At 40.0% G+C, this 27,273-nt stretch overlaps 4 protein-coding genes across 4 annotated transcripts; 2 read left to right on the top strand and 2 right to left on the bottom strand.

Annotated features, from left to right (window-relative positions):
• The first annotated feature begins 662 nt into the window (after nucleotides 1-662).
• On the top strand, nucleotides 663-1,666 carry LOC113157572 (C-C motif chemokine 3-like). Its single transcript, XM_026353145.1, has 3 exons — nucleotides 663-825; nucleotides 925-1,036; nucleotides 1,381-1,666. Exons 1-3 carry the CDS (start codon nucleotides 756-758, stop codon nucleotides 1,472-1,474), a joined length of 276 nt encoding a protein of 91 aa, XP_026208930.1. The 5' UTR covers nucleotides 663-755; the 3' UTR covers nucleotides 1,475-1,666.
• Nucleotides 1,667-14,372: 12,706 nt separating this feature from the next.
• On the bottom strand, nucleotides 14,373-16,942 carry ccdc96 (coiled-coil domain containing 96). Its single transcript, XM_026353272.1, has 3 exons — nucleotides 16,222-16,942; nucleotides 15,286-15,633; nucleotides 14,373-15,208 (listed from the first exon to the last, which is right to left on the bottom strand). Exons 1-3 carry the CDS (start codon nucleotides 16,894-16,896, stop codon nucleotides 14,876-14,878), a joined length of 1,356 nt encoding a protein of 451 aa, XP_026209057.1. The 5' UTR covers nucleotides 16,897-16,942; the 3' UTR covers nucleotides 14,373-14,875.
• Nucleotides 16,943-17,064: 122 nt separating this feature from the next.
• On the top strand, nucleotides 17,065-22,514 carry tada2b (transcriptional adaptor 2B). The gene is made up of 2 exons (XM_026353271.1): nucleotides 17,065-17,430; nucleotides 18,400-22,514. Exons 1-2 carry the CDS (start codon nucleotides 17,161-17,163, stop codon nucleotides 19,609-19,611), a joined length of 1,482 nt encoding a protein of 493 aa, XP_026209056.1. The 5' UTR covers nucleotides 17,065-17,160; the 3' UTR covers nucleotides 19,612-22,514.
• Nucleotides 22,515-22,781: 267 nt separating this feature from the next.
• On the bottom strand, nucleotides 22,782-25,865 carry grpel1 (GrpE-like 1, mitochondrial). The gene is made up of 4 exons (XM_026352343.1): nucleotides 25,737-25,865; nucleotides 24,408-24,555; nucleotides 23,988-24,069; nucleotides 22,782-23,810 (listed from the first exon to the last, which is right to left on the bottom strand). Exons 1-4 carry the CDS (start codon nucleotides 25,802-25,804, stop codon nucleotides 23,464-23,466), a joined length of 645 nt encoding a protein of 214 aa, XP_026208128.1. The 5' UTR covers nucleotides 25,805-25,865; the 3' UTR covers nucleotides 22,782-23,463.
• Nucleotides 25,866-27,273: the final 1,408 nt, after the last annotated feature.

The raw sequence follows: 27,273 nt of genomic DNA on the forward strand, positions 1-27,273 counted from the left end.
TAACACAATCTTCACTGACATCAGTGGATGTTGTTTGCAAGGGATAGCAAATGATGGACAACTTCAGGGTAAAGTTGTCCATCATACACCAATACTGGGGTGTACTTTGTACTTTTTGTACACGTTGTTCCTCCTGCACGTTCTGCACACTGACCACACCCCGACCCCCTTTCACCTGCTGTGTGTTGCATGTGCACAGTTCAGAAAATATTCACATGAAACTTTGAGCACGTGTTGATTATTTCCTTTCAAACCAACAGGGGTGACGTGCACAGCTGATATGGTAGAACTGTTACAGATCTGAAGAGAGTAGTGTAACATTTCAACATTCAAAGGTCCATCCTTTATCTACTTCACAAACCTGGTTGTTTCATCAGTTACCAGCATACAGTAGGTAAAATGAGACACAAAAATTTACTCTGAATGCTAAAAATCCAATCACCAATAACTCTTTAAAGTGTCCCATTAGGTGTTTTCTTTTATTTGACATATTAACAGGTTTTTGGTTTTGCGCTCTGTTCTAACCACAGCTGCATTTCTTCTGTAATCTACCACTCGCTTTAAAGGCAGAGTGGAAAATTTCTGTCACAGGCAACTTTGTACCCACAACCGCCCTTTTTCTTCCACACCACAGTTTTTTTTCACATTTCTGATCTTGATGAAATGTAACACCTCACCACCTTTTGAGCAGAAGCCCAAAGACCTGTTGTTGGTGTTAATCTCCATCATCATCTCCAGAAGATCATCAGATCATCATGAAGAACAATCACATCCTCCTGCTCTGCATCCTGGGAGCTGCACTGGTTTCCTCGGTGGTCTGCTACAGTAAGACAAACTTAAATTTTTTTCATTTAAACACATTCTAGGACCAGACTTTCTTTTAGGATGCCTCTATAATACATTATGTTACATTTTGTTCTTCAGGTGGTCCTATTCCTGACGACTGTTGCTTTGAATATTACCCCAAAAGGCTGAAACTAAACCGCATCAGCTCATATTACAAGACTGATAACCGATGCGCCAAGCCTGCAGTCATGTAAGAGCTGAGCTTGTCAGTTTTATTGCAATGCATGAATGTAAAAAGAAACAGTACCCATTTCTACATCCTGTACAGTATTGTGTGAAACTGTCTGTAATGTGTGAAAAAATAATTTTGTTCTTTCTTTTGATAATAAATTCATATATTGCTTCATATGTGCTACTGCTGTAAAGCATAAATTATGTTCTACTGAACTTCATTGTTATTTTACTTCTATTATCTATTATCTGCTCGCTTCTCTTTGCCTTTACTCCATTCAGGAGTAGTCTTCTCATACTTAGGTTATTTTTTAAATCCATAATGCTGATCATCATAATAATTTATGACCTTCTTTATTTTAGTCTGGTGACAAAAAGGTCTCAGCGTATCTGTGTGGATCCCAAAGCCTCCTGGGTTCAGAAAATGATGACAGCTGTGGATGAAAAATACTTCTGAAGTTGCTTCCTGCCCTTGTGTGGCACAGTAATGATTTTATTGTTTATGTGCAAGTCTTCCATAAAATGTTCTGCTTTGAAACGGAGTCACGTTGAGGTGGTGTTGATTCACTGAGCTTTTTTTCCTGTGTGTAATGTCTTTATGTATTTTATATAACCCACAAAATCATTAAACCTGCAACCTGCAAATACAGTTAACGTTTCATGGTCTCATTCTTCTTCCTAAGCTAGGAAAGAATGTATTTTATAACATAAAACATATAACAACAATAGAGAAAGTAACAAGGCGCATTTTTTATTTATTACTGGCCATAAATGAAATTTCTCAGTATAAACATTTAGTGTGTTTTCTATGTTCGACTGTGAATAAAATCTAAGTTAGTTAGATTTGTATATCATGACATTCTGTTTTTGTGTAGATGTCACACAGCATCCCTCCTTTTTTTGAATTGGAACTGTACCTTTATTGGAGGTTTAGTGGTCATTTGAAGTTGATTTGCATTTTAAAAAACATGTTGCAATGTGAAATAACTCAGTTATGCTCCTTACACAGAGTACCCACTGAGTTCTATGGATTCTCACCATTTTGTGCAAATAAAACCACTTGAGTAGAGACAACCACAGAAGAAATCCACAGAACTGTGAGTGCAACAAGACAAATACCCATCAAACAGTTCACAGTTTATTGTTCTCTTTGAGGTCGCCACATATAGAACCCAGACTTCCTGCAGCAGGATATGCACGGGTTCTGCTATAAAGACTCTTATGATAATAACATCAGTCTTCTGGTTTACATCTTTGGTCAGCATTATGAGCATCTTAGAATTTCAGTCAAAGCACTGCTCTTACTAAGTGCAGTGTAACAGAGCAGCTAGCGTGGCTAAAGGCTCTGAGGACTATGACCACGCTCGTAGGTGGGTCTTGGTGGGTGTAAAGTCAGCCAGGTATTTGTTGGACCACTGTCATGGATTTTCAGCCAGTTCTTCTGCTTTCCCTTTCCAATGATGAATACAGATCACTGCCACCTGCTGAGATAGAGGGTTATTTCCTCTATGTGTCCTCTAGTTCTTTGATGTTCGCTTGGTGTGCCTTGGTCTTGTGCCATGTTCAATGAGAAGTTCAGATTTCCTCCTTGGTGCGCTGCGTAACTGTACACAGAGTTATATAGAAAACCCAGCAGCTCCACTAGAGCAGCACCAGGAGACAGTGGAGAGGAAAAACTCCTTTTAGAGACAGAAACCTGCAGCAGAACCAGGCTCAGGACCATCTGCCTTGACCTGTTGGGGTGACTGGAAAGGGTAGAAAGAAAAGAACAGCAGGCAACAAGAAACAACAACAACAACAACAAGCAGTAAACACACACAGGGCAGGTCAGTGGGACCAGTTACTGCACTCAGGAGATGTACAGCTTCAAGGCCGAGGCTACCAGCAGAGAAGTACAGAGAGAAGGTTACAGAAAGAGGAAACACAGCTACGCCTACTGCGTATATATAGTATGAGTGTTTTTGTCTGCACAGGGGTTAATACGAGCTTAATGGGATGTGGTATATTTGCTCGTGCTTGAACTGGTTGGTATGTATTGCATGCTTGCACTGTGCTGTGCTTACTGTTATCTCTGTCATTAATAATCCTATTATTGGTTGTTGTTCTTATGATGAATGTTAATTACTTCTTGTTGTTATTGCTGGTTGTACTTTCTCTTTTAGCGAGGTGTCTATTTGTCCCCCTCTGTCTCCCCCCTGCCTCCATTCTTTGTCTCTCTCCCCTTTTTCACCGGTCTGATCCCGAAGCTGGCAAAATATATGCATACTGGAATCAAGACGCAAGGAAAAAACAAAACAAAAACAACAACAAAAAAAGATCTGATTTTTAATTAACATGTTATTAAACCTTTAGTCTTCTAATTTCACCTTTGCCTTTCTCTCTAGTGTGTGTGTGCTTCATTAAAACTATTATTTTTCTAACTTTGACTTTTGGAGTTAGACTCTTACTTGTCAACGGCCTCTGTCAAACATCTGATGTCACATCAACTGATCCTGTACGACCTATTTGTCACATAAGTTGTTTAAGCATGAGAAATACACAGAATTATTATCAGCATCATGTGCTCATGATCTGTACATCTACTATGTAGCTGTCAATTTCCTGACTCCTCTCTGTGACTTTTTACACTGAAATCATCTGAAGTTAAACGTGTTCGTGATCGAACTCTATGAACATGTGAAAAGTGAATCATCTAAAAGAATCTTCCAAAAATAAGTATATACATGTAAGATTGAAAAATGAATATTGTTCGTATTTCAGAACTCATAAGTACCCAACAGAGTGCTACTAACTGTACCTCTATGTCTTCTTATTATCTTATTCACTTATTAGAAGGAGGCAGATGAATCATCTGTTCACTCACAATCTCTAATCCTCTGCAAAGCTCTGTACGGTATATACATGTACATACCATCAAAGCAACCAAAGAGCTTTTCAGCATAAAGAGTTGTAGCTGTATATAAAACAAACATAGGTATTACAAAACAGCATTATGATGAATCTTTCTGAACTTCTGAACTTCCTTCCTGTCGTGCTGTTAAATAATCAGATTATGCTGAAGGGTCCCGTTCTGCACATTATCTGTGTGAACACAGTCAGTCTGACTGAAAGCCAGTTGGTGGTACGATCTGATCCATGATGGGCCTCTTCATCATCATCATCAATAAACTGCTTTTGATGAGTCTTCTGCTCCAATGGACTACAGAGAGTAAGTTCAATTACTTTTAATTTGTACCATGGACACAGGCTACAGAGTGGTCTTTCACAGGATATGATGGTGTTTACAGCATTTATGAACCAATAACTCAATGTACTATTGTTGATCATTGTAAATATTAAAATATTAAATAGTGAATGTCAGGTATGTGAGGATGTTTAGTGGAAGAATGGTGAAAACTCAAACCAATGAAATTAGCAGAGGTGGCGTGAGTACACAAAATTAATACCCAAGTTAAAGTGCAAGTACTTGGCTTAAGGGTACTTGTTTTCTCAAGTTGTTTCTCAAGTACTGAGTATTCTAATTAGTTACTCACCACCTCTGGAGTGACATTTATATTTGTTGTAATTACAGCAGAATAACTTATATATATATATATATATATACAGTATATATATATATATATAAGTTAGTTAGCTGTCCGCTGTGTTTGTTTGTTCTTCAAAATGATTGTGTCCTGTCCAGACCCAGACTGGAAAACTCACTCTACACCTGAATCGGAGAATTCTGTGCTTTATGGCGAGTTCTGCCTGCACATTTCTGATGGCCCACAGTCCTTAAAGTTAGCACTCCCAACTAAACAGCCAACCTCACCTCAAGAGCAGCAACCCGAACGATTTATCCAACAAACCCATTCAGACCAAACACCAACACAGCCGACCCAGACGTACAGCGAATCAACCCAACCGCCTGAACAAACAACCAACCTGGATCTGCAAACTGTCATACACAATGAAACCGTCCCTCTTGTTGTACATGGACCAGGTGAGATAACAATTCTACAACAACAACTACAACAAATACACATTTTTGAGGTACATATGTAATATAATTGTTTCATAATGTAAGTTGATAATTTTTTTTTATTTTGTCAAGACATCAACTCATGTCAATGCAAAATGGAAAATATGACATCTCCAGCTGACACGCCCTCATTTAGATACATAACGATTGTGACGCCCACTGCAACATGTAACTCAACTGAAGTCATGTAAGTGTTAAAGTACAGTATGTGTGTATTTGCATATGACATCCTAGGATTAGCATTTTTACACTACCCGGTTTCCAAAAAATGATGTTTTTACACAGTAGTAGTGAGGTCGAACCTGTGACACAAATGTCTATAGTCTCGTGTAGCGTTTCGAAAGGTGGAACTGTGACCTTAACCCACCGTAACCCACCCCTTGTATCCCACATCCCTTACTGTTAATAAATGTACACACTATGCATTGAAAGATAATCTGGAACACAAATTTTATTAGTCAGGTTTGTGTTTACTGTGACTTGTAAACAGATGATTAGTTGAATTACTGCTCAATAAACTCTAAAACTTCTTTTCCAGTTTGAAACTGAAGGATAACAGCAACATGTGTCTGCCTCCACATGGTGTCACACAATTCCTCCACAATCACATTTTGCGGTAGGTAAACTTGGTATCTGAATAATAATGTAGCACCTGAAACAGCTCAGTATAGATCTGTCAGTCCATCAACCCTCCATTAAAACCTTTCTGTGAAAGTGGTCTATCCTAGAAATTTGCAGTTTGCTCTGCACTGACTCATTCACAGCAGATTTAACCACAATCTTAGCAGATATTACCAGCAATGATTGGACACACTTATATAAGCAGGTATAAGCTGTATTCTGTACATCTTTTCCTGTAAGTTTACATGTTTGTTAGAATATATTAATCATTCCACCCCCTAGTCACGTGGCTAAACCCACTACCGATCATGAAGAGCCTTTGGTCACAACTTCTGCTCCATTGGAAACAAGTAAGTTACCTGTAACAGCTCAAAAAGGTAAAAACAACAGTTGTATGTAAAATAATGACAATTACTGTGCAGCAGTTTTCTTATTAAAGGTCTCTGTGTCCTTGCAACAGTTGAAAGTTGCAAAACCTGCAACTTCACAACAAATTTGGATGACATTGACCTAATGGACGTACAATTTTTGGATGTGAAGATGCAGTCATTTTCCTGTCCTGTCCAAATATAGTAAGTTTTCAATATGTTCCACATACAGTAAGAAGTGTCCTAATGTTGATGTGTTTGGACTTAGGTTGCACATAGATACAACTTAAATTGGAAAGCAGACAACAGGTGCAGTAGCAGGGAGGTTCTTTGAAATTTATTTTTTTGTTTCTACAGAAATAAGATCAGAAATGTTAAAATTAATTGAGTGGGGCAGTGTAGATGTTGGGTGGCTTCTTTGTATAAACTGCCCTCATCAGGTCCTTTTAGTTGCCACTGAACAGTAATTTTGGGAGCTCTATCAATGGCAAGTTTTCCTGATCCAGACACAAGTTGTCATCCTGTCTCCGTCATTCACAGATGGAAAAAAGATTCTTGTACTGGAATGCAATGGTTGGTCACCCAGCGCTTCTTATTGAAGCCAAAATATTCTGTTTTGGTGTCATCCTTCCCGAAAAAAAAGCCTTCTGGCTTATTTGTGACATGAGCAAATTGAAGATGTGCAGTAATGTGTTTTTGGAGAATAGCAGTACGAACACCATTTTTCTTCAGTGTTCTCATGATGGATTCATAAACACTGATATTAGCCACTGCATCCTTTAGTTTCCTAGATGTTACTCTCTGTGTTCTGGTCTTTGTTGGTCCAACTGTGATGATTGTGAAAGTTGAGGATCCAAGAAAACGTAAGTGTATTTATTGTAACAATGTGGGAAGATTGTTGGAAATTGTGGAGACAGGTAAACGTCAGTTCAGCAGATCAGCAGTGAGGATCTATTGAGACTGTGGACTGGAGGCATCTGATTAGGTCTGAAGGGAGCAGCCAGTGAAGCAGGGGATTCTGGGAGTGGAAGTTCCAGAAGGCAAGATGGCGGGTGCTGAGTTGGCGTCCCCCCTCGTGTTCAGGTGCAAGTTGTCAGGAACATAACAACAAGCACTAAATAAAAGAGACAAGGTAACAAAGAAATACCACAAGGATATCAGGGTGGGTCAACGACAAATAACACAAGATCATTGTTACAGTGGCTGCCAAAAAATCCTAAAAACTCACAGGGCAGAAGTACAGAGCCACATCCAGGTAGCCAAGTCCAGGTTTGAGATCCAGGTTAGCAGGGTTATCAGAGATCAACCAGAGAGCCAAAACTAGAGGGGCAAGCAAAGGCCTAAAAACACAGAAGGTGTTACCCTTTTTTTATTTTTCATCTTTTTTTCATAATTGTGGTATAATGACATAAAAAGAACCAATAACGATTATTACTTCTCCCTGGTGGTTCATACAGTGATGGCAAGGTTTTCTGTTTTGAGGAGTTAGACAAAGAGTTAATCTACCTCCTGAAAAAACTGGAATACAGATTTCTCCAGACTACTGAAAATGGTTAGTAAATCTTTCCTTTTTGATACTGTTTCTGTTGAATGTTAATTTAAATGAACAGAAAGGTAAAATCACAGCTCACATTTAAAAACGTGGAACTATAAAATGTCTGAAAATTGGAATAAATAAATATATATACATATGTATAGCTTTAAACATTACATGATATACAGTGACACCATAAAAGAGTTGCACTTCTTCTCCATCAAGCCATCGATGGATGTCGTTGCCAAGACAGAGAGAAAAAACTTCAAGTGAAACCCAGTTTACTCGCAAGTACAAGGATTTGGGCCCCGAATGAAAGATGTAGCTCAACTGAGTTCATGTAAGTGCGTTATGTGTGAGGGCCTGATTTACAAAAGGTGTGTATGTACATAAACATTTTGAAATGTATCTATCACCCACAAAAACTGAGACACGTTAAGGCATTTTTTGAGGGAGTGAGTAAAATAGAGGGACGAGAAAATATGACTCAATGGTTCATAACCAACATCAAATTACGCTAGGACATTACGCTCAGTTTAGCCTCCTCTATTTAGGATCCTGGTAAATTAGATGAGATTAGATTACAGGAAATGTTAACCTCAAAATGATTATTTATTCAATTGAAATGTGAAATTATCCTTTTAGCCATGTGAGTATGTTTTAGCACAATCTTTTTTTGTGTGTAGTAACTGTGTAGCAAACTAAATTGATTGAACGCTTGTTTTCTAGTGAGACAACGATAGATGGCAACGAGGTGTGCGTGAATGCATCCAACTTCTTAGAATATGTTGTAATTCTTCTTCTGTAAGTTAACAGCGTTTCAATTTACAAATTATAGAACTTTTTTTTACACACACACACACACACAAAAACACCTATAGTCAGAGTTGGTATTTCAATAAATTCTTTTATATTTATTGTGAGTACTAAAGACATTACATGTGCCAGAGACCAGTTCCTTTGTTTTTGCTGCAGACTAAAAACATTTGGGTTTGACATCAAAAGATTAATATGAGACGAAAGACAAACATTTTACTCTTTATTTCTAGTTGTTTACATCTAGATTTGATACACAACTTAAGAGATAACACTTTTTTGTGTAAACCCAGCCATTTTCCATGTTAGCAAAAGTATTAAAACACACAAGTATTAAGACACAGAAGAGATTTAATGAATAAAACCTAATATCTAGTTGCAAATCCTTTGTTTGAAGTAACGCCATCAAACCTGTGACCCACTGACATCACCAAACTGTTGCCTTCTACTTTTGCGATGTTCCATGGACTTATGTGTTCATTTAGCTGCTGCCCAAACCCAAATGTTTTCTGTCAACACTAAAAATAAAGTCACTGGTGGCTGTTAATTAAAATGTTTTTAAATCTATTTGAGGGCAAACATTGATTTACTTGTAAAACGTATTAAATGCTAATTTCTTGCTAGAAACCACTTTGTGTGAGTTGACTTGTTAATAAGGATTTTTCACTTAAATACCCCTAGTGACCAGCGTGAGGCATTTAAAGGAAAAAATCGCCCCGCAAGTGGTGAGTTTAAGATAAACTGTTCAGTACAGTGGAACCACAATCATTTCATAGCATAATGGAGTAAGGGCACATTGACGAATTCCTAAAAGTGTGTTGTTGGGTTAAGCTGCTGTCTAAGGGTTCATTTCGTATGGCAGATTACGTTCCGTGTGAGATTCCCTGTACTGTGGAAAACTGGAACAATGATAACCTGAAGGATGTACAGCACTTTAAGATACACATGCAAGCTTCTTACTGTCCTGTCGTCATTGTGTAAGTCCCCCGCCACCGACACACCAACTGCCTGTTAAACCTCACTGTTTGCTGGACATTGTGATCGACAGTTTTCCACTGAAATGTGCACACGATATTTACAATACACACTGTGTCCGTTGCTTCACAGGGTAAATACGAAGAATGGGAGTTTCTGTGTGGAGCCGTCTCATCCAAGTTTTACGAATCTGCTGGAGAAACTGGGAAATTGAAGTTGTAGGTCGGAGAATGACAATTGGTTATGAAAGATATTATATTGAACATAGAGGTTAAAACAGCATTTTATCAGAATCCTCTGCATATAGTACTAATATGTAGAAAGTATATCTTCTCTTTTTTTGATGATCAAAAAATTACAAAATTGTATTGTGTCTAGCTGGGCTACAATAATTGAGGTAGCGGGGGATTCATATAATTAAAAATGTAAAAATGTATTATTTCTGTCTTGAACCCATATTAAATCTTATTTTCATTCATTTTAGTAGTTTTATCATTCATTACCATGACAACACTATGTCTGGACATTTAAACAGTTTGACTTCTTTCTTCAGCATTATGACCTTTTTAAAGAGTGTATGAATGTCAGTCTTTCAGCTTCTGCAAATCTGCTTTGCAACATTGTTTATCCAACTAGCTGTTTTGGCATTTCTGGATTTGTTGGATATGTTGTTCTTGAGCTCAGAATATTGTTGTTTCAAGCTCTAGTTGTTTGGGTTGATGGTCCTCTCTATGCCAACTGCTCGACGTTCATCACCCAACTGGAAGACTTCAGCGGTAAATCTGCTGAGCTTTTTTGTCTCTTTTACGTCTCTCTTTGTGTCTCTTTTATGTCAATCAATTAATATAATAATAATTACAACAATTACCTGCAGTCTTACAGTGTACACCTTTTTTTGTTTGTTGTGTTTTTCAACCTAAACATTGAACTGCATCCTGAAGCTCTCAATCAGAAGACTGTGGATGCTGAACATGTTTGGTACCACTGCGCTGGAGAAGATGCGTGCATTGGTGGTGCAGCTTCTTTATTTGTAGATGATCATCTATTGTGTTCTATCACCTGGTGATTGTAATAAGTAGTAAATGCCCTTAATTACTGCGTTTGTGCTGACAGTGTCCACAGAAATATGGAAGCTGATGTAGAACTAGTCTCAGGTCCAATGGATATTACTATATAACTACACACAACAAACTAATTAAATGATTAATGTACAGTATATCCTTCTACCTTTGATCATTTCAGCTTGTGTTTTGTAAGGGCAGACTGAGCCGGACATTTTTCAGCTCTGAATATAAATGTGACAATGGTTTTCTAGAGAGAGCTGGACAACTATTGACTCATGTCCAAGACTCTTTGTATTTTTGAGGTGACCATGGCTTAGTTCATGGGGCAGTTACCTACAAACCCCAGGGTTAAAAGCTTGTTCCCCACTAAGCGGTAGTGATATACTGGAGCTCTCCAAAATTACAGTTCAGTGACTGTGGAAGAAAATCTACATGTCACTATCAGTTTAGAGGTGGTGAGTAACTAATGCAGCTGTAGTACTCAAGTCTGGACTCCAGTCCATTTTTCTGTTGTCTTGGACTCTTTCTTATTGACTCGGCCTTGTCTTAGACTTAGACATGGGATAAGCCTTTTCTTCCCTAAATTCATTTCAATTCAATTTTATTTGCTAAATCAAAACAAAATTCATCTCAAGCACTTGAGTTATGGTGTTTAAGATTTAAGACTTCACAAAATGTAAAAATTATACAGAAAACCCAACAATTCCATTTGAGCAGCACTAGGCAGATAGGGAGATAAGAACAGTTTCAATTTTTTTAGACAGGGAAGTTTAGATGAGGAAGTCTTGCCTAAGGACCCCCCCTGGAGGTAGGCCACAGCTGAGATTTGAACCCTGGCCTCCCACATAGAAGGTGGTGATCTTACCACTACACTAATCAGCTGCAAATGTGTTAGTGAAACACACTTTTATACAATAAAAAGACTTTTTAGACTAATTATTGATTAACTGATTATCCTTAGTTGTGACATATTTGACTTAGCATTAATATATATATATATATATATATATATATATATATATATATATATATATATTCAACCCACAGTAATGTAAGTAACATTGTTGATAGCATGTTCAATCAGTAGCAGAGCTGTTCACGAGGGAGATTGTAGTAGTAGACGTAGCTGTAAGCCATCTGTGACGAGTGAGAACGGTGTGAAGATAAGGAGCCAAATTGTTCACAGTCTGTATGTCTAAAGTCATAGCTCACATGACAGATCTGTATATCAAAGTACTCTTTAGGACAAGAGATTGCAACACAGCATTAAGCTGAATCTTTCTGAACTTCCTTCCTGCTGTGCTGTGTAATGATCAGATTATCCTGTAAGGCTCAGTTCTGCATGTGAACACAGTCAATCTGATTGTCAATTGGTGGTATTATCTGATCCATGATGGGCCTCTTCATCGTCATCAATAAACTGTTTTTTTATAACTCTTCTGCTCCAACTGACTAAAGAGAGTGAGTTCAATATTTTCTTTTTAATTGTACTATAGACACAGTCTACAGAGTGATCTTTAGTTTTATATGTTATTCTAAATGACAACTCTCAACAGTTCTAACAGTACTAACTCAAACTTGAAAAGTATATGTCTGTCCATTAAAAGAATACTATAAGTAGAATAATAACATATGTGTAAAGTGATGATGATGACACAGTATGACTTTTTTTTTTGCTCCAAAAATATGAAAAAATATGCATCACTGGAACAAAATCTTTTACATTCCTTAGAAGAACGTATCCTGTTTGTGGTTTAGATGCATACGGAATGTAATTTATGGAGACTCTGTTGTGTTATGATGACTGTGACTTGTAAACAAACAAACATTTCTTTAAACTGAAATAAACTCTAAGCTTTTACAGGGTGAGACTAATGGACGGCAGTGACATCTGTGTGACTTCATGAAGCGTCTTAGAATTTTTGCTGTATCTAGCTGTAAGCTAGATTGAACCTAAAGGAGACATTTGATGTTGCAGGTCATTATAGATCTCTCAGTCTATGAAATGTCCATCTGAAGCCCTGTCTCTTAAAGAGACCCATCATAGAAATTAGTATTTGTTTTATTTTGCCATGTTGTTAAGTTTAGTGGATGATAGTTGTTAAAATATCCTCTGTGGCTGCTGGTGACATTAACTAGAATTACAGTATTGCAGTTGTATGCCTGTGCTAATTAGTGGAGTTCTTCATTCTTCAAATACAGCAGCTGATTCATTTTTCTTTTAATTGACAAAATGAAAATGCAGCACCTGTGATGTAATGTAAAGTACAGGACATTATGATTAGATTTGTACTTTTTTTTCTTCAAGTCATCAATGGATTTCACTGCCAAGACAGAGAGAAGACACTCCAGGCTAAAACTGTTCCACTCACAAGCACAAGGATTTAGGCCCCGAATGAAAGATGTAGCTCAGCTGAACTGATGTAAGTGCTGTATGTCAGTGGAAGAGTATACTGAGTATCATTCTGTGTATGATTACCCAGAATTTTATTCACAAATAAATGAAATATTACCTATTATTAGAGTATAGAGTGCTGTTGCCAAAGGGTAGCTTCAGTTACATTAGTATAGCAAGTACACCATATTATCCGAGAACCGAGAAGTAAATATATTAGCAGTGAACTACAATATACTTTTATGTTTTCTTTTGTCAAAGAAAGGATATACAGTGGCAAGAAAAAGTATGTGAACCCTTTGAAATGTTGTGGTTTTCTACATTCATTTGTCATAAAACGTGATCTAATCTAAGTCAAGAGTATTAACAAATGTAATGTGCCTAAAATATTAACACAAAGAAAAAATCTGATTATTTCATGTCTTTATTGAGAACGTCCATAAAAACATCACAGTGCTAGTGGACAAAGTATGTAACTGTCCTCTAACAAACTGTGATGAGATATACCTGATTTTGGGGAATATGAATGCGTGTAGATAACTACCACAGTTCTTTTTTATATGTCCATTAGTGTCGACTTTCTCTAGATCACGTTAACGACCAACATCAACAGTGTTGCAAACTAAACTGCCTCTAACCCTTGCTTTTAGTAAGAAGGTAGTGGATGGCCTTGAGGTGTGTGTGTCTGCGTCTAACCTCTCAAAATAGCCTGGATATCATCTGTAAGTTAACAGTGATTCTCAGGACAATGTTAGGATGATTTCAAATGATAATAACACACTTTTATTGATCCCCTTGGGGAAATATTTGGTTGGACAGTTGCCAGAAGGGACATATCAACGCTGCTATTGGGTTTTGGTGTCTTGCACAAGGACACCTCGAGAAGTAGCTAGGAGGAACTGGGAATTGAACTAAAACTGAATATTATGAATGTGGATTATGAAAAAACACTTCATCTGTCTAATGATCAAGTTATGGAGTTATGGCTTATGTTAGGGCATTAGCTGTGACTGTGCCCCCCTCAATCAGACCAAGCATTTAGTGCTGAACTTTATAATAATTACAGCACATTATCACGCTGTAACATTTGGTGCATCCAAAGCAAAATTCATTTTTCACATTTCCTCACTGGTCTTTAGTGCTAGCGATGTGGGATCTTATCAGGGTTATGATCAACAATTAGATATCAGTCTCATTCCATTAAATTTGGTAGTCAGGGATTATTATGAGTGCACAAGACATTAAGATCCCAAATTGTGAGTACTAAATTGCATGTACAATCTCTAAACATTATTCCAATACTGTGTTCTTTTGGTCTAAAAACTATGTGGTTCTTTTGTACCGAATAAAAGAATTAATACCCTTCTGGTTAGCCTGTAGGCTACTTTGTGTGTTGTGCTAATTAGCCAATGTTAGCAGACAATTTTCAATAATCTGCAGACAATCTGTTAACAATAGAATTGATAACATGCAAAAACTTACAGCATCAATGTCAATAGTCAAGAAGTCAATAAACAGAAATAAGCCATAGATGCTTATGTAGAACTAGTGTCAGGTCCATGTAACGTTTTATTAAAATGATTTGTTCTGTATACAAACTGTGGCAAATAGTTTCTAAAGAGAACCTTTAGACTGAGTCAATCCCCCAAACACTGTAAATCCACCGCTGAAGAACAACACAACAGTCACAAAAATATTAGATAATATGTAAGATTTTTATTTTAACATCACCCATGTTATATAGGATATATTTTAAATCATGATTGTAGGCTTTCAACAATGATGTCAACATCTTATATTTAATAGTAAAGCCAGGATCAGGCTGTGTGATGCAGTACTTGTTTCAAAATGGTTAATCATGTCAAATTATTAGGTGATGGTGCTCCTGCTATGTTACACGCTTTCAAAGTGGGACTGATCTTGTCTTTGGTGACATCGTCACTGTTCATGATCGACAACGAGACACTACACATGATAAAAGTCCACATTTGCTGAGGGCCACTGTCTGTTGAATTGGGCTTATTTTGTGTACAGTAGTGTGATTCCAACTTAAAACTAGGCACCTCAGTCCAAGCCACTTGTCTCTGGCTTTTGCCACCTGCCACAACTGAAGACAATCTCAGCCTGCCGGCGCTTTAGACTCTGCAGTTGTTCCTCCAGGTGGTCTGCAGCATCCACAGTGTCCTCAAAGTCCTGCAGCAGCACCCTGTTCCCCAGCAGTCCACGGCGCTCCTTCAGCCTCTGGTTGTCTCTCTGCAAGCTGTTGCCTGCCTGCTTTGTCCTGGTCAGGAGGTCTCTCATCCTGGCTACCATGGCCTCCAGCTCTGCCAGCTGCTCCCGCTTGGCCTGGACCTCCATCTGGATCCAGCACATCTTCTCCTTTACGTTTGATAGGATCTGACAGAACAGAACCAATCATAGTACAACCACGTTTAACTAACCACACTTCGACACACTTGGATTCTTCAGCCTACCTCCAAGCTGCTGCTCATCTTCTTCTGCAGCTTGAACAACTCCTCGCTTTGCTTCTCTATGTGTTTTTTCTGTTCCAGTCTCTCAGCCTGCAGCTGTTCAAACTGGAGCTGCAGGGTGTCCCTGCCACGCTCAACTTCGTCTTGGAGTTCTGTTTCCAGCCTGTCAATCTTGGCACTCAGCTTGATGTGCTTAAGCCGCAGCTTGATCAGCTGGTCCTGCCGAAGCTGCTCCACTGCTAGGGCCGACTCCACTTTGGCCTGAGCGGCTTGTTTGCCCAGGCTTCGGCTTAGCACTGTCACAGCTACATCCTGCTTCAGCGCCATGAATGCTTGCCATTCGGTTTCCACCTGAGAATAAAGAAGAGACTGGTTTCCCCACTGATCAGTCATTTCACAATGCATGCACAGAGCTTTGTGAGCTTGCAAAAGTTTTAACAAATGGTACACTACTCAGGCTCAGTTGTGTTTAGGGACTGGTGGGTGTAATATTAAGTGAAATTACTATGAAATTAATTTGATTCTACAGTGTTTTTACCCTACAAATGCTTTTGGATCACTATAAACTATGGTTCAATCATAGATAAAATGGCAAATAAGTGGTCATATTCCTAATACAAGATATAGTCAACTAATAAATTATGATGTACTCTTCCTTCACTATTGAGTCTGTGTATTTCTACCTCTTCAGCTTTGCACAACAGATTCTCTGTTCTCCTGGAAAATGCTCCACTGACGGAGAAAATGTTGAAGCTGTCATATAATCTTAATAATCATAAAAGAGATTTTTATTTGACAACTATTGATTAATTATCCTGAAGACTATAAAAAGAAGATACATCAAAATGTAAATGTATACAAATATACAGTACATTAGATGAATGGAATACGTATTTGCCATGTCCTGAAATATGGAAATATGTGTACAGCATGACCAACCTTGTCCAGCTTCTCTTGGGACTGTAACCTCAGCTCCTCTGCCTGCTGCTGGACTGTCTCCGACTCAGCGGCCAGCTGCTGTTTCAGCTCAGTCAGGATGCTGATGGACTTCTCATACACCTGCTCTGACTCCTGAATCTCCGGCAGGGCATCGTCCCCGGCCTTCTTGCGGAGGTACTCCGCCAGCTTCATCTGCAGCTCGCCACTCCGCTGCATGGCTTTGTCCCTCTCCTCACACAGCTCCTGGAGCAGATTTGTGCACTCTTCATAGCTGACGTCTTCTCCATCCGCATCCCCAGCATCCTCTTCTTCCCCCTGTGCAGGAGCAGTGGGCTCTCTCTGCCAGCCCTCAACATGCAATCTGTGGTGCTCATTGTCATCACTGCTGTTGATCTCAAAAACAGCACTCTCCTCGTGGGACACTGGCTGCTCATTGACTTCACTCAACTTTATTTCCAAATGGCTCCTTGTGGTGATGTCGTCTTCACCTTGGAGCTCGTCTCCATCCATCTCTCCGGGCTTGGAGGTGACGGCTTCCACAGGAAGTTCCTCTGAAGTTTTTATACCTTCTTGGTGATCTGATGTAAGGATTTCAGCTGGGACACCCTCCTCTGCTGTCTTCCTCTCTGTGTCATTCTTCACCTCATTTTCTCCTTGTTCTAACTCTCCATCCATTTTCTCAATAATAATAAAAAGAACATACAATAAACTATTCTTCCGTTTGTCTGTAGCTGTAGGGCTCGTGCACTTCTTAAGTCAATGAAACTGTTGGTTTTGTTTCGGTTGTCCTGGAAACTGGACTCGAGGGACCAATCACAGGCGTCCTGACCCACACTCATTAATATTAACAAGCAGGATGTGAGTAGCTCGCGCTGCGAGGCTCGCGGTGCGCAGGCGCGCAGTTCTGCCTCCAACAACAAGAAGCAGGAGATAGCCAACATGGCCGACCTGGGGAAGAAGTACTGCGTTAACTGCCTTGCGGATGTTACAAACCTGCGGCTTCGCTGCACAGACTGCCCCGATATCGAGCTGTGCCCGGAGTGCTTCTCGGCGGGAGCAGAGATCGGCAATCACCGGAGATGGCACGGCTACCAGCAGGTCGACGGCGGTCGGTTCTCTCTCTGGGGTCCCGAGGCAGAGGGAGGATGGACCAGCAGGGAAGAGCAGTCGCTACTCGATGCCATCGAGCAGTATGGATTTGGAAACTGGGTACAACACTTTTTAAGTTACTTAACTTATCTCTGCAGCACGTCGTAAACGTTTACAAGAGTGTTGCAACAACCGAATAAAATGTCGATAGTGAAAAGGAGCTGGTGGCGCCAGCGTTAGTGACCCTTCGGGCTGTGTGTAGTGACAGCCCAGTCTGTTCACTAACTAATAATGTGGGTGAAGTTGAACCACTGAGTCTTTAAAACCAAGAGACAGTCGACTTGAAAAACTGAAACAAAGTCCTAAAAATGTAAGTTTAAACAGTGTTAGATTACACATTAAAAAGTTAAAGTAAGCGCTAAGGACACGGTACAATGAAACAGCGGCTTACGGGTGTAAATGGCCGACATTAGAAGAGAGTCCTGGAGAAATGAATGTACGATACACAGGTAACAACAAACAACTCCAAAACACGTATTTAAACAGACACAGGTATATTTAATGCGTGTAATGTAGAGTTTTACTTTAGAGTTTTTTTAGTAGTAAGTAAAAAACATAAACCAGATACTCAATCAAGGCAAATGAGTCAGTTATACTGCACACTACTGTATGTTAGGTGGGTATAATTAGTTATCCATGTGCAGGATGCCAGGTCTTCATATAAGACAAAGACAAATCATTAGAATACAAATTTATAACCATACACTTTTACGCTTGCTGGAAAGGTCTGTTCTATTTTAAAAATAGGTTCTTCAGAAATTTCAAGACAAAACCAAACAAAACAATATCATTTGATACATGGGAAGGAAATGCTAAATTGAAACCTCAATACATCAATTCTTGTTACTCTGCTTGTTCGCATATGTTCAGTTGTACGCTCACATGTAAACAGACTCCAGGCTGCTAGGTTATTAGCAGTTCATTACAATGAATATATATTTCTGTATAATTTCTATGATGCATAAAACAATTGTCAATTTCTACTAGGATCCTTGTTAATAACGACTTCCTGTTTGTGTTGCCTTTCAGGAGGACATGGCCGCTCATGTGGGAGCATCCCGTACTCCTCAGGAAGTCATGGAGCACTATGTCACCATGTACATCCATGGAAACCTGGGTAAGGCCTGCATCCCAGACAGCATTCCCAACCGGGTAACTGACCACACCTGCCCAAGCGGTGGCCCCCTGTCGCCCAGTCTGACCACCCCTCTGCCCCCGCTGGACATCAGTCTGGTTGAGCAGCAGCAGCTGGGCTACATGCCGCTGCGTGACGATTATGAGATTGAATATGATCAGGATGCAGAGAAGCTCATTAGCGGGCTGTCTGTGAACTATGATGACGAGGATGTGGAAATTGAGATGAAGCGTGCGCACGTGGACATGTATGTACGCAAGCTAAGAGAACGCCAGCGTCGTAAGAACATCGCTCGAGACTACAGCCTTGTGCCTGTGTTCCTGGGCCGAGACAAGAAGGACAAGGAGAAGGAAAAACCTGGGCCCCTGGGAGTTGTATGTACTGCTGGTGTTGTTGGTGGAGCAGGAGTTGGTGGGGGTGCATTAGGATCAGGCTCTATAACGGGAGCAGGTGCAGGTTCTGTTCCAAGTACACCCAAAAGAAAAATAACCAAGGAAGAGAAGGAGCAGCGGATCAGGCTGCGGGGGCTCTGCCAGTTCATGGCCCATCGGGAGTTTGAGGACTTCTTTGAGAACATGCATAAAGAACGTGTGCTGAGGGCCAAGGTACGTGAGCTGCAGCGCTACCGCCGCAATGGCATCACCCGTCTGGAGGAGTCTGCCGAGTACGAAGCAGCTCGGCATAAGCGGGAGAAACGTAAGGAGAACAAAAGTGTGGTCACCTCCAAACGGGGCAGTGGAGGAGGAGGCGGGCTTGGCTCCGGGATGGGACTCGGGGGTGGAGCTGGAGGGGGAGGAGGAATTGCTGGAGGGTTAGGGGTTGGAGGCGGAATCAAAGAAGAGGGTAAAGATGGCGAGTTTGCTGCCATCGAAAATTTGACGGGCTTTGAGCTGCTGTCAGACAGGGAGAAAGTGCTGTGTAACTCTCTCAACCTGAGCCCGGCACGCTACCTCACTGTCAAAACCATTATCATCAAAGATCACCTGCAGAAAAGGCAAGGCATCCCGGCCAAGAGCCGGCTGCCTAGCTACCTGGACAAGGTGCTCAAGAAGCGCATTCTCACTTTCCTCACAGAAAGTGGCTGGATATCCCGAGACGCGTCTTAGCGTCTCTAGTCAGAAACTGAACAATACATGTTTGCTGATAGTGAATACAGGAAAAAGAACTACTGGCTTTCACCCATTTTTGAAAGGTGACTTTGTGAATATGTAAATGGAGAAAAAAAGAGGGCGCCCCACTGGAATAAAAGTATATTTTCATACCAAGGCTTAGAACAAAAATAAGACTATATTTTTGCATTTGGAGAGGGACAGATTTGGACACAACTCTGTGGGTTTACAGTACTACATGACGAGAACTACACTGATACCAAGTATTACATAAGTTCAGAGATATTTTAGTTGTTATTGCAACAGCTTAACTGAAGATGTTTATGAAGAAATATTCAACCCAACATTTCATGGACGTGGATGTTTGACAGCTAAGGTTCTGATGGTATGCCTCAGCAGCCCCCCTGCCTAATCTGACCAACTTTGTTAAGTGTTTTATCAGTTACCAGCTACATTTAGTAACTTTCCACCACAAAGTTGGCATTGGAACATTTTATCGTCTTCATTTTCTAGAAATTGTAATGCGCTAAGCTCTAAATTTCCTGAGCCAATCCTTCCCAACACAGCAGTGTTGAACCAACATTAAGCTTTCTCTGCAGCCTGAAGGGGATTTATACCAGACCTCAACTGATCATCCTAGATCTACATCGATGACTTGCCGAATGTATGGAGTCAAACATTGGCCAAGAAAACCAGTACAGGAATTCCAAAGATTCAAATATTTAGTAACAGTGTTGCTCTAACATTACCTGTCCACCAGAGGGCACTGACAAGCGTGTTTGTTTTTTAAGCTTCCCACTGTTCTCATTACAGTAGAATACAGCAAACATACTAAAGTTTTGTGTTTATGTACAAAAGGTGCTAATATATTGTGTTTAACTCTTAAAGCCCCTGAACATTTGGCTTAAAACCTTAACGTATTTTTAAAATAATGGTACTAACTACACAAAAAGGCAAGTTACAGGTAATGTTTCTTAGAATTCAACATTCAAAACTCAGTCTGCTTCTCTGGGATTGTGCGGGCGTGATGTATGTACAAATGTACATCCACATTATTTTCAATCAGAGTTTTCAATTCAGATCATCATTTAGAAGAGTTCTGGAGAAGCAGATCTACCAAGACTACATCTGAAGTGAAAAACTCCAAATTATGTCACCTGGAGGAGTTTATGACCTCCTTAAGGTGCAAATCAGTGGTCGGCCTTTTGAATAGTTCTCATCATCTCATGTTGGTCACACTCTGATTTGCATTTTATTGAAGCTTTTTACTTTGCCTCCTTCAAAGAAACATCTGGTGTGGCTCTGCCCCCTCCACATGGTTCAACACAGCTAAAGAAGCTGATTCTGTCAGGGTATTAAACAAAAGACTCAAACCCTAAAGCACAATTCAGAGGTTACTGTTGTTACTGTGTGTGTATTGTGGGCTTGGGAACTTAGACCATGTCTACATTAAGCTGGGTACATGCATCTCTCTCTGCTCTGTTTGTCCACACTGAAACAGGTTTTCTCCCCGTAAAGCTTTTCCAAGCCGGCCTCTAGAATCACTCAAGGCACTCTAGTGTGTACGGGCAAAAAAACGAGTTCTCGTGCAGCATTTTACGCTTATAAGTATTGTTTTAAACGTTGTGCAGAGCGGAATTGGAAACAGGATAGTATTTTCTCTTTGCTCTTCTTTTCTGTGACTAGCTGAGAGTGTGCCCCGTTTTCCAGCCTGCCTGCTTTTTCATGTGAACGGAGGTCAATGCAGCAACAGGGTGGCGTGGTGGCACAAAAAGAGCACAGCTCCGTGTAGACATAGATTCAGAGAACAGTGAACCTCCCTGTTGTCTTCACCTGAGTTTCCTGAGTCTTTTCAGCCCCCCCACACACAGCTTCTCGGATGCTCTGTCAAACCTGCCCACACTCGGCAGCTTGTCATTCGTCAAATGCAACTCGTCTTGAAGGCAGAACCGTGAACAGCGTGCTGACTCGTTTTCCCGCGTTTAGCTGTGCTATTCAGATGTAAATGAAGCTTTTGAATCGGCTCTCGTGTCATAAGCAGAGACTCTAAATGTAACAGAAAGGCATCTGAAAATGTGGATGCTACTGTAGCTAGAACGTTTGTTTTATTTAGGAGCAAGAAATGCTAGACCAGGTGGACCCACTTACATAAAAGTGTAGCTTTACCTTTTTTTGTGGTTGACAAAGAGAGACTGTCTTTCTCTTTATCGTAGCTCCTGAGATGTTCTTTCCAAAGATCGATCATAAACAGTGGGAGTGTCCTGTTTTAATCAGGAATCCTTAATGTGCAAATCATGTTCCACTCTAGCTGATTTCAAAGGAGAACTCAAATTTAAAGATCCAGACTAACCACAAATTTTCTTTACATGAGTGGATTCAGCTCATTTTGCTTATTTACTCTGGAACATAGTGGTACCTGATTTGGATGACCACTGAGCTAAAGCCATAGTTAACATGTTGGGACTGGAGTTACACGTATCAGTTAACTGTAGCAGTTTATCTGATGAAGTTCAAACAGTCAAAATAACATCTCACCCACAGTTTTAGGGCCACGATGCTAATCTCCAGCGAATAAAGGAACCTGCGGCAGCATACAGCTGTTAGTTGAAGCTATTTAATGGTTGTGGTTGGTTGGAGTGTTTTATTATTTTATGAAATGAAAGACTTCAATTTTTGATGATGACAGTGTTGTTGTTCTGCATGTGCAAATATTCCACACTGATGCGTTTTGGTGTAAATGTGTCTTTTTGTTTTCAGTATGTTTTTTTGGGGGGGTGTAAATGTAAATAATTTTGTAAGATACATTGGAAAAATTATAATTCTCAACCTGTGAAATGTACAGTATTTTGTGTGATACAAATTTTTTATAGCTTTTGTAATAAAAAGAAGCTGATATTGGATTACAAAGCAGCAGCTGTTTGTGAAGCTTTGGGTGTTGTGATGGGACGCTGTCTTTATTCTTGTTACCGTCTGACACTGTTGAGCTCTTTGTTAATGCTGTCCCGTTACTTTGTTGTTGCACATGACAGGGTGTGTACTGAGTATTAAAAGTGCAAATACTTTATGAATCCAGTCGTGTTTCCTGTTCAATGCTTGGTTGCAACTGTAAAACAGCTTAAAGCTAAATAACAATGTGTGTGGAAAAAGTCAAACTCTAAACCAACAAGTCTTTTAAATCTTAAATTTATTCTGATGGTCTTAAACATGAATTATTCCAGATAACAGCTGTCACATCACTGTCTGAGCCAAGTAGTGATAAATGGACTGAGACCAAGTCTGGCTTACAGGACCCTGTTCACATTCAGAAAGACTACACAAACATGCTTTTCAGTACAAATCAATCTTCTACAGATCCTCAAGTACTGCTTCTTATTTTAATCTCAAATAAACAAGAAAAGACAAACTGGAGTCAAAAGTTTAAAACTTTCAGGGCTTTAAATTGAAGTTTGGAATGTTGCCAGTGGCTCAGAATCAGCACTGCTCACTATCTGGCTGGATTTTACACCAGATCTCAACCAAAAACATCTTAAGGAGACGTGCAAGTCTCCCGCTGTGGTTTGGTGCTTTTTTTTGAAACACTGATGTGACTCGCATGACTGATGACAAACTGAAGTTTTACTGAAAACACTGTGCTGTTCCAGACAAAGTGTTGTGTATCTGTTAAAAACTGTTGGATATTGTCCAGATACAAAGTTTAGTCCCCGTCTCTTTGAGGCACCTCAGGGTGGTGGTTGGTGCGAGAACGAGCTTGTGGGAAAAGAGGTGGTGGGAAACCTTGACCAGTCTGCTGTACCTGCGGTCATTCATCGCCCAGGCAACAAAACAAATCCCAAAGTTACATCAACATTTCTAGGGGGCTTTAGCCACACCCACCAATGCTGGCCTGAGGGTGCGGCCATGAAGCTTGTAGCCCACTTTAGTTACTATGGCAACAGTGCCAGGCTCCTTGCCCTCGACAGGGGCGTGGAAGAGGGCCTCATGCTCATAGGGGTCAAACTTCTGGCCGTCGGGGTTGAGTTTGACCAGGCCGTGCTTGGTGAACACCTTCTGGATCTGGACCTCAGTCATCACCAGGCCATCGTACAGGTTCTTCAGGTGAGGGTTCTGGCTCGTCACCTCCTCCTTGGGCACGCTCTCTGTGGCCTTCTCCAAGATGTCGGCCACCTCCAGCAGGTCCTTGCAGAAGCCCTGGATCCCTGGTGATGGAAGGAAACCAGATCATTTGTGGGGACATGATATTGTCAAGAGAATTAAGTTGCCATTGGGTGACATCTAGTGGTGGAAATGGGAACCTGCAAAAACCTAGGTTTAGCAGTTTGTGCAATCTGTCTAACAGGGGAACCAGCACAGCTGAAAAAGAATAAGGCTTTTACCGTATAGTTTAGCATCTTCTATCATCTTCTGGCTCCGCGTCCTGAGGTTTTCTGTGTCTGCCAAGGCCCGCTTGTACTTTTCCTGGAAACATGATAGAAACAGAAAAGGTCTAAAGACACCACATTATCATGTCATGACCTAGTACAGGGCTGGGTTAAAAGCCACAACCAGTTAGCATTCCTGTCTTTTGTCAAAGTACTAGTGATACATTTTGGTAAACTGAAGTTGTGTTTCAGTTGTTGAGTATTAACTCAATTCACACATAAATTCCTGTGTAGGCACATATTCAACCCTGCAACCACAAAGATGTGTAATTATATTTATTTGGCCATTTAAATCAATGCATTTTTAAATGACAGTAACAAACTAGTAATTTTTTGTATTAATTTGATAATTCCTTTTTGAGTGAACTGTCTTACCGTCATTTCCTTGAGCTGCTCCTCCAGCTGGGTCTTCTCCTCCATCAGGACTTTCTCTGCTGAATTCTGCTCCGGCTTCTCCGCCTCCTCCTCCGACCTCTGACCATTCTTCTGCTGGGTGGCCGTGCACAGCAATCGCGGTGATGCTCTGGATGGAGAGGGAGGACTTGACAATTCAGCCCACTTGCCTGCTTTAATTAGGTCCTGAACCCAACAGACTCTGAATTAACTAGTTCGATTTCTCAATTTATTCCGGTGATTCACTAGCTTGTATTATGCAGAAACTGGTAATAAACACTTGAACAAATGACTAGAGAAACACAACTAATGCATAAAGTTCCATCGAGGACACTGGGACTTGGTGGATGATTTGACAGTGATGTGCTAATTGCTATGGCACTTACGCTCACCAGATCTCAACCCAGTTTATCACATCATTTAGAGCATTACTGCGTCTCAGTCAGTCTGGGTATTTTAGTTGTTTGTCCAGACTGGCTCATGATGGCATCAGAAAGCTTAATTAACTCAACTGCCAACTGTCCAGCAGCCAACAGTGCTTAGAAAGAATTCTATGTAACTGCCCTACATTTCATTTCATGATAAATGGCTACATATATATACTATATATTAGTATAACATTACCAAAAAACTAGTGTGATTTTGTTGGGAGCTGAGTAGCTTATTTCACAACATGTCAATCTGATGTCATCATCTCTTTCTCTCCAGCCAATAGACTAATGTGGAGATATGAAGCCGAACTCCACTCATTTAACACATTGTTCATTTTCATAGCAACTGTCATAGCAAACTTGGGACAGGTTTGATAATTTCTCAGGAGAGTTCAAATTAGCGGATTAATGAATGAAGTTTGGTTAGGCATTTCGTCCTTTCAAGAACACAAATGCAGGCACTGCAACTGCTAAAAAATATAACATCTGAGAACATCGACGTAATTTCAAAGTCAGTCTCCACACAACAGACAAACTACACGTTAGCATAGCAGAATCTAACGCTAGTTAAATGCCCTATTCATCACTCAGGATGTCACGTTATGTCATCACCCTCCTCTGTTTCTAGCAATGACATGCTAACAATGACACACAGTACTACCCTGGTTGTACTTTAATTAAAACCACGCCAACAGACACATTTCCAGACTGTGTGTAACGTTAGTTTCCAATTAAAGGTCAACATTGCAAACCTTATGAAAGCTAACGTTGCTAGCCGGCTATTAGCTTCCATAAGATAACTGTAGCCTAGAACCAGCCAGTGAAAGTAAACGGAAATGTTTGTGTACAGTACTGAAAGACAACAAACGGTGCTCTTTACCTTACTAGCGCTGGAGAAACTACAAGTGAGTAGCTCTGTCTCACAGCACGAACACACCAGCTCGCCATTTTCCAAGATAAACTGAGCAGGTAACAGCTCCTTCTAACACACGCTGACGGGACGAACAACCACGATAGCAGCAGCGCGAGGTTTGAGCCAATCAACAGTCAGTTTCACGAACACCGCTCCCGCTCGGCCAATCAGATTCCAAGGGGAGTTTGATGACGCGTTGTAGTTTGGTTGAGTTTGAAGTGAAAGGTGACGGACACATGTGATCAAGGACAAGTTGAAAAAAGAAGGTTTATCATGTAGTCAGTGCTCTCATATATTTAAATACATATTAGAATATCATTATGGTCCATGTTAATGTGCAGAATACTGGTTATTTAACCTTAAAGCTGATATAAAAAATGTAAAAATATTTAAAACATATATAATGATTTTTAAAACGAGTTTCGTCTCTTGTAAACTTACATAAGATAACTGTAGTCCATGTAAATATTTACTCTCCTTTAGTTCTGTCAACAACCCAGTTTTCTTAACCTGCTAGCTGCTAACCTTGTTTACTTATTTATTTATCTGCAGAAAACAGCCGCCTGAATAGACAGATACTAACTGGAATAGATATAACTCATAATAACATGTTGAAATTGTCATACTAATGTATCAAGTTGCATTGCATAAAGTACATATAAAGTATTTCCAGTCAATAGCAGCAACCATCTTTTTTGGATTTGAAAATAAAGTGGTAACTCAGGAGGTAGTTTTGAGAAACCTGGATATGGTTTCTCGAAACTATCTCAACATTCTAGCTGCTCAGATTGCTTGTACTGTGCTATTAAACCTGATCCAGGTTTCTGAAGATTGTTGGTACAGAACATTTACAGGCTAAGGTGATGAGAAAATAGAGAAATCCACACCCATGTTTGGAAAATGCCCAATGATACATTATATAAATTCTTCAGTATGTTAACAGAAAATAGAATCGGACTGCAATAATGTTTCTTTCCAAAGGTAGTGGCTCTGAGGTGCAATATTCAAATCGTTTTCATCCTTTATAAAAAACAAATGCACACACTGATTTGAAAAATCAAACCTCTTTTTAATTGAAGTACCGTTTTCTTCCTTCATGCAAACTTTTTATAACTTGAGGCAAGTTTTTTTATTTTTTCAGAGAAGCTTTAAAAAAAATCAGAGTAATGACTAACAGTTAAAAACTATTTCGTTAGTGCACTTGAGAGCCACACTCCAGAAGAAACGTAAGGTTCAGGATACATCAACGTGTGAACTGGAGCAGATGGGAATTGAACAATAAACCCTGCACTTGGTGGACCTTGGTGCCCTGATGCTTCTTATTACTTCTGTTACTTCGGTCTGGGAAGTGTAGTAGGTGACACGTGCATCCATTATGCGAGCTGTGACAGTCTAATTGTCTTCATCTTCCACACAGCCCTTTGAGTGACACTCCGAGTAGTCCCATGTTCTCTCTCCTAATTTCTTGTCAATTAATCAGCCTCTCTGTAGAGGAAAAAAACAT

Source organism: Anabas testudineus, chromosome 18 (assembly GCF_900324465.2).
Source record: "Anabas testudineus chromosome 18, fAnaTes1.2, whole genome shotgun sequence".
Taxonomy (NCBI): Eukaryota; Metazoa; Chordata; class Actinopteri; order Anabantiformes; family Anabantidae; genus Anabas; species Anabas testudineus.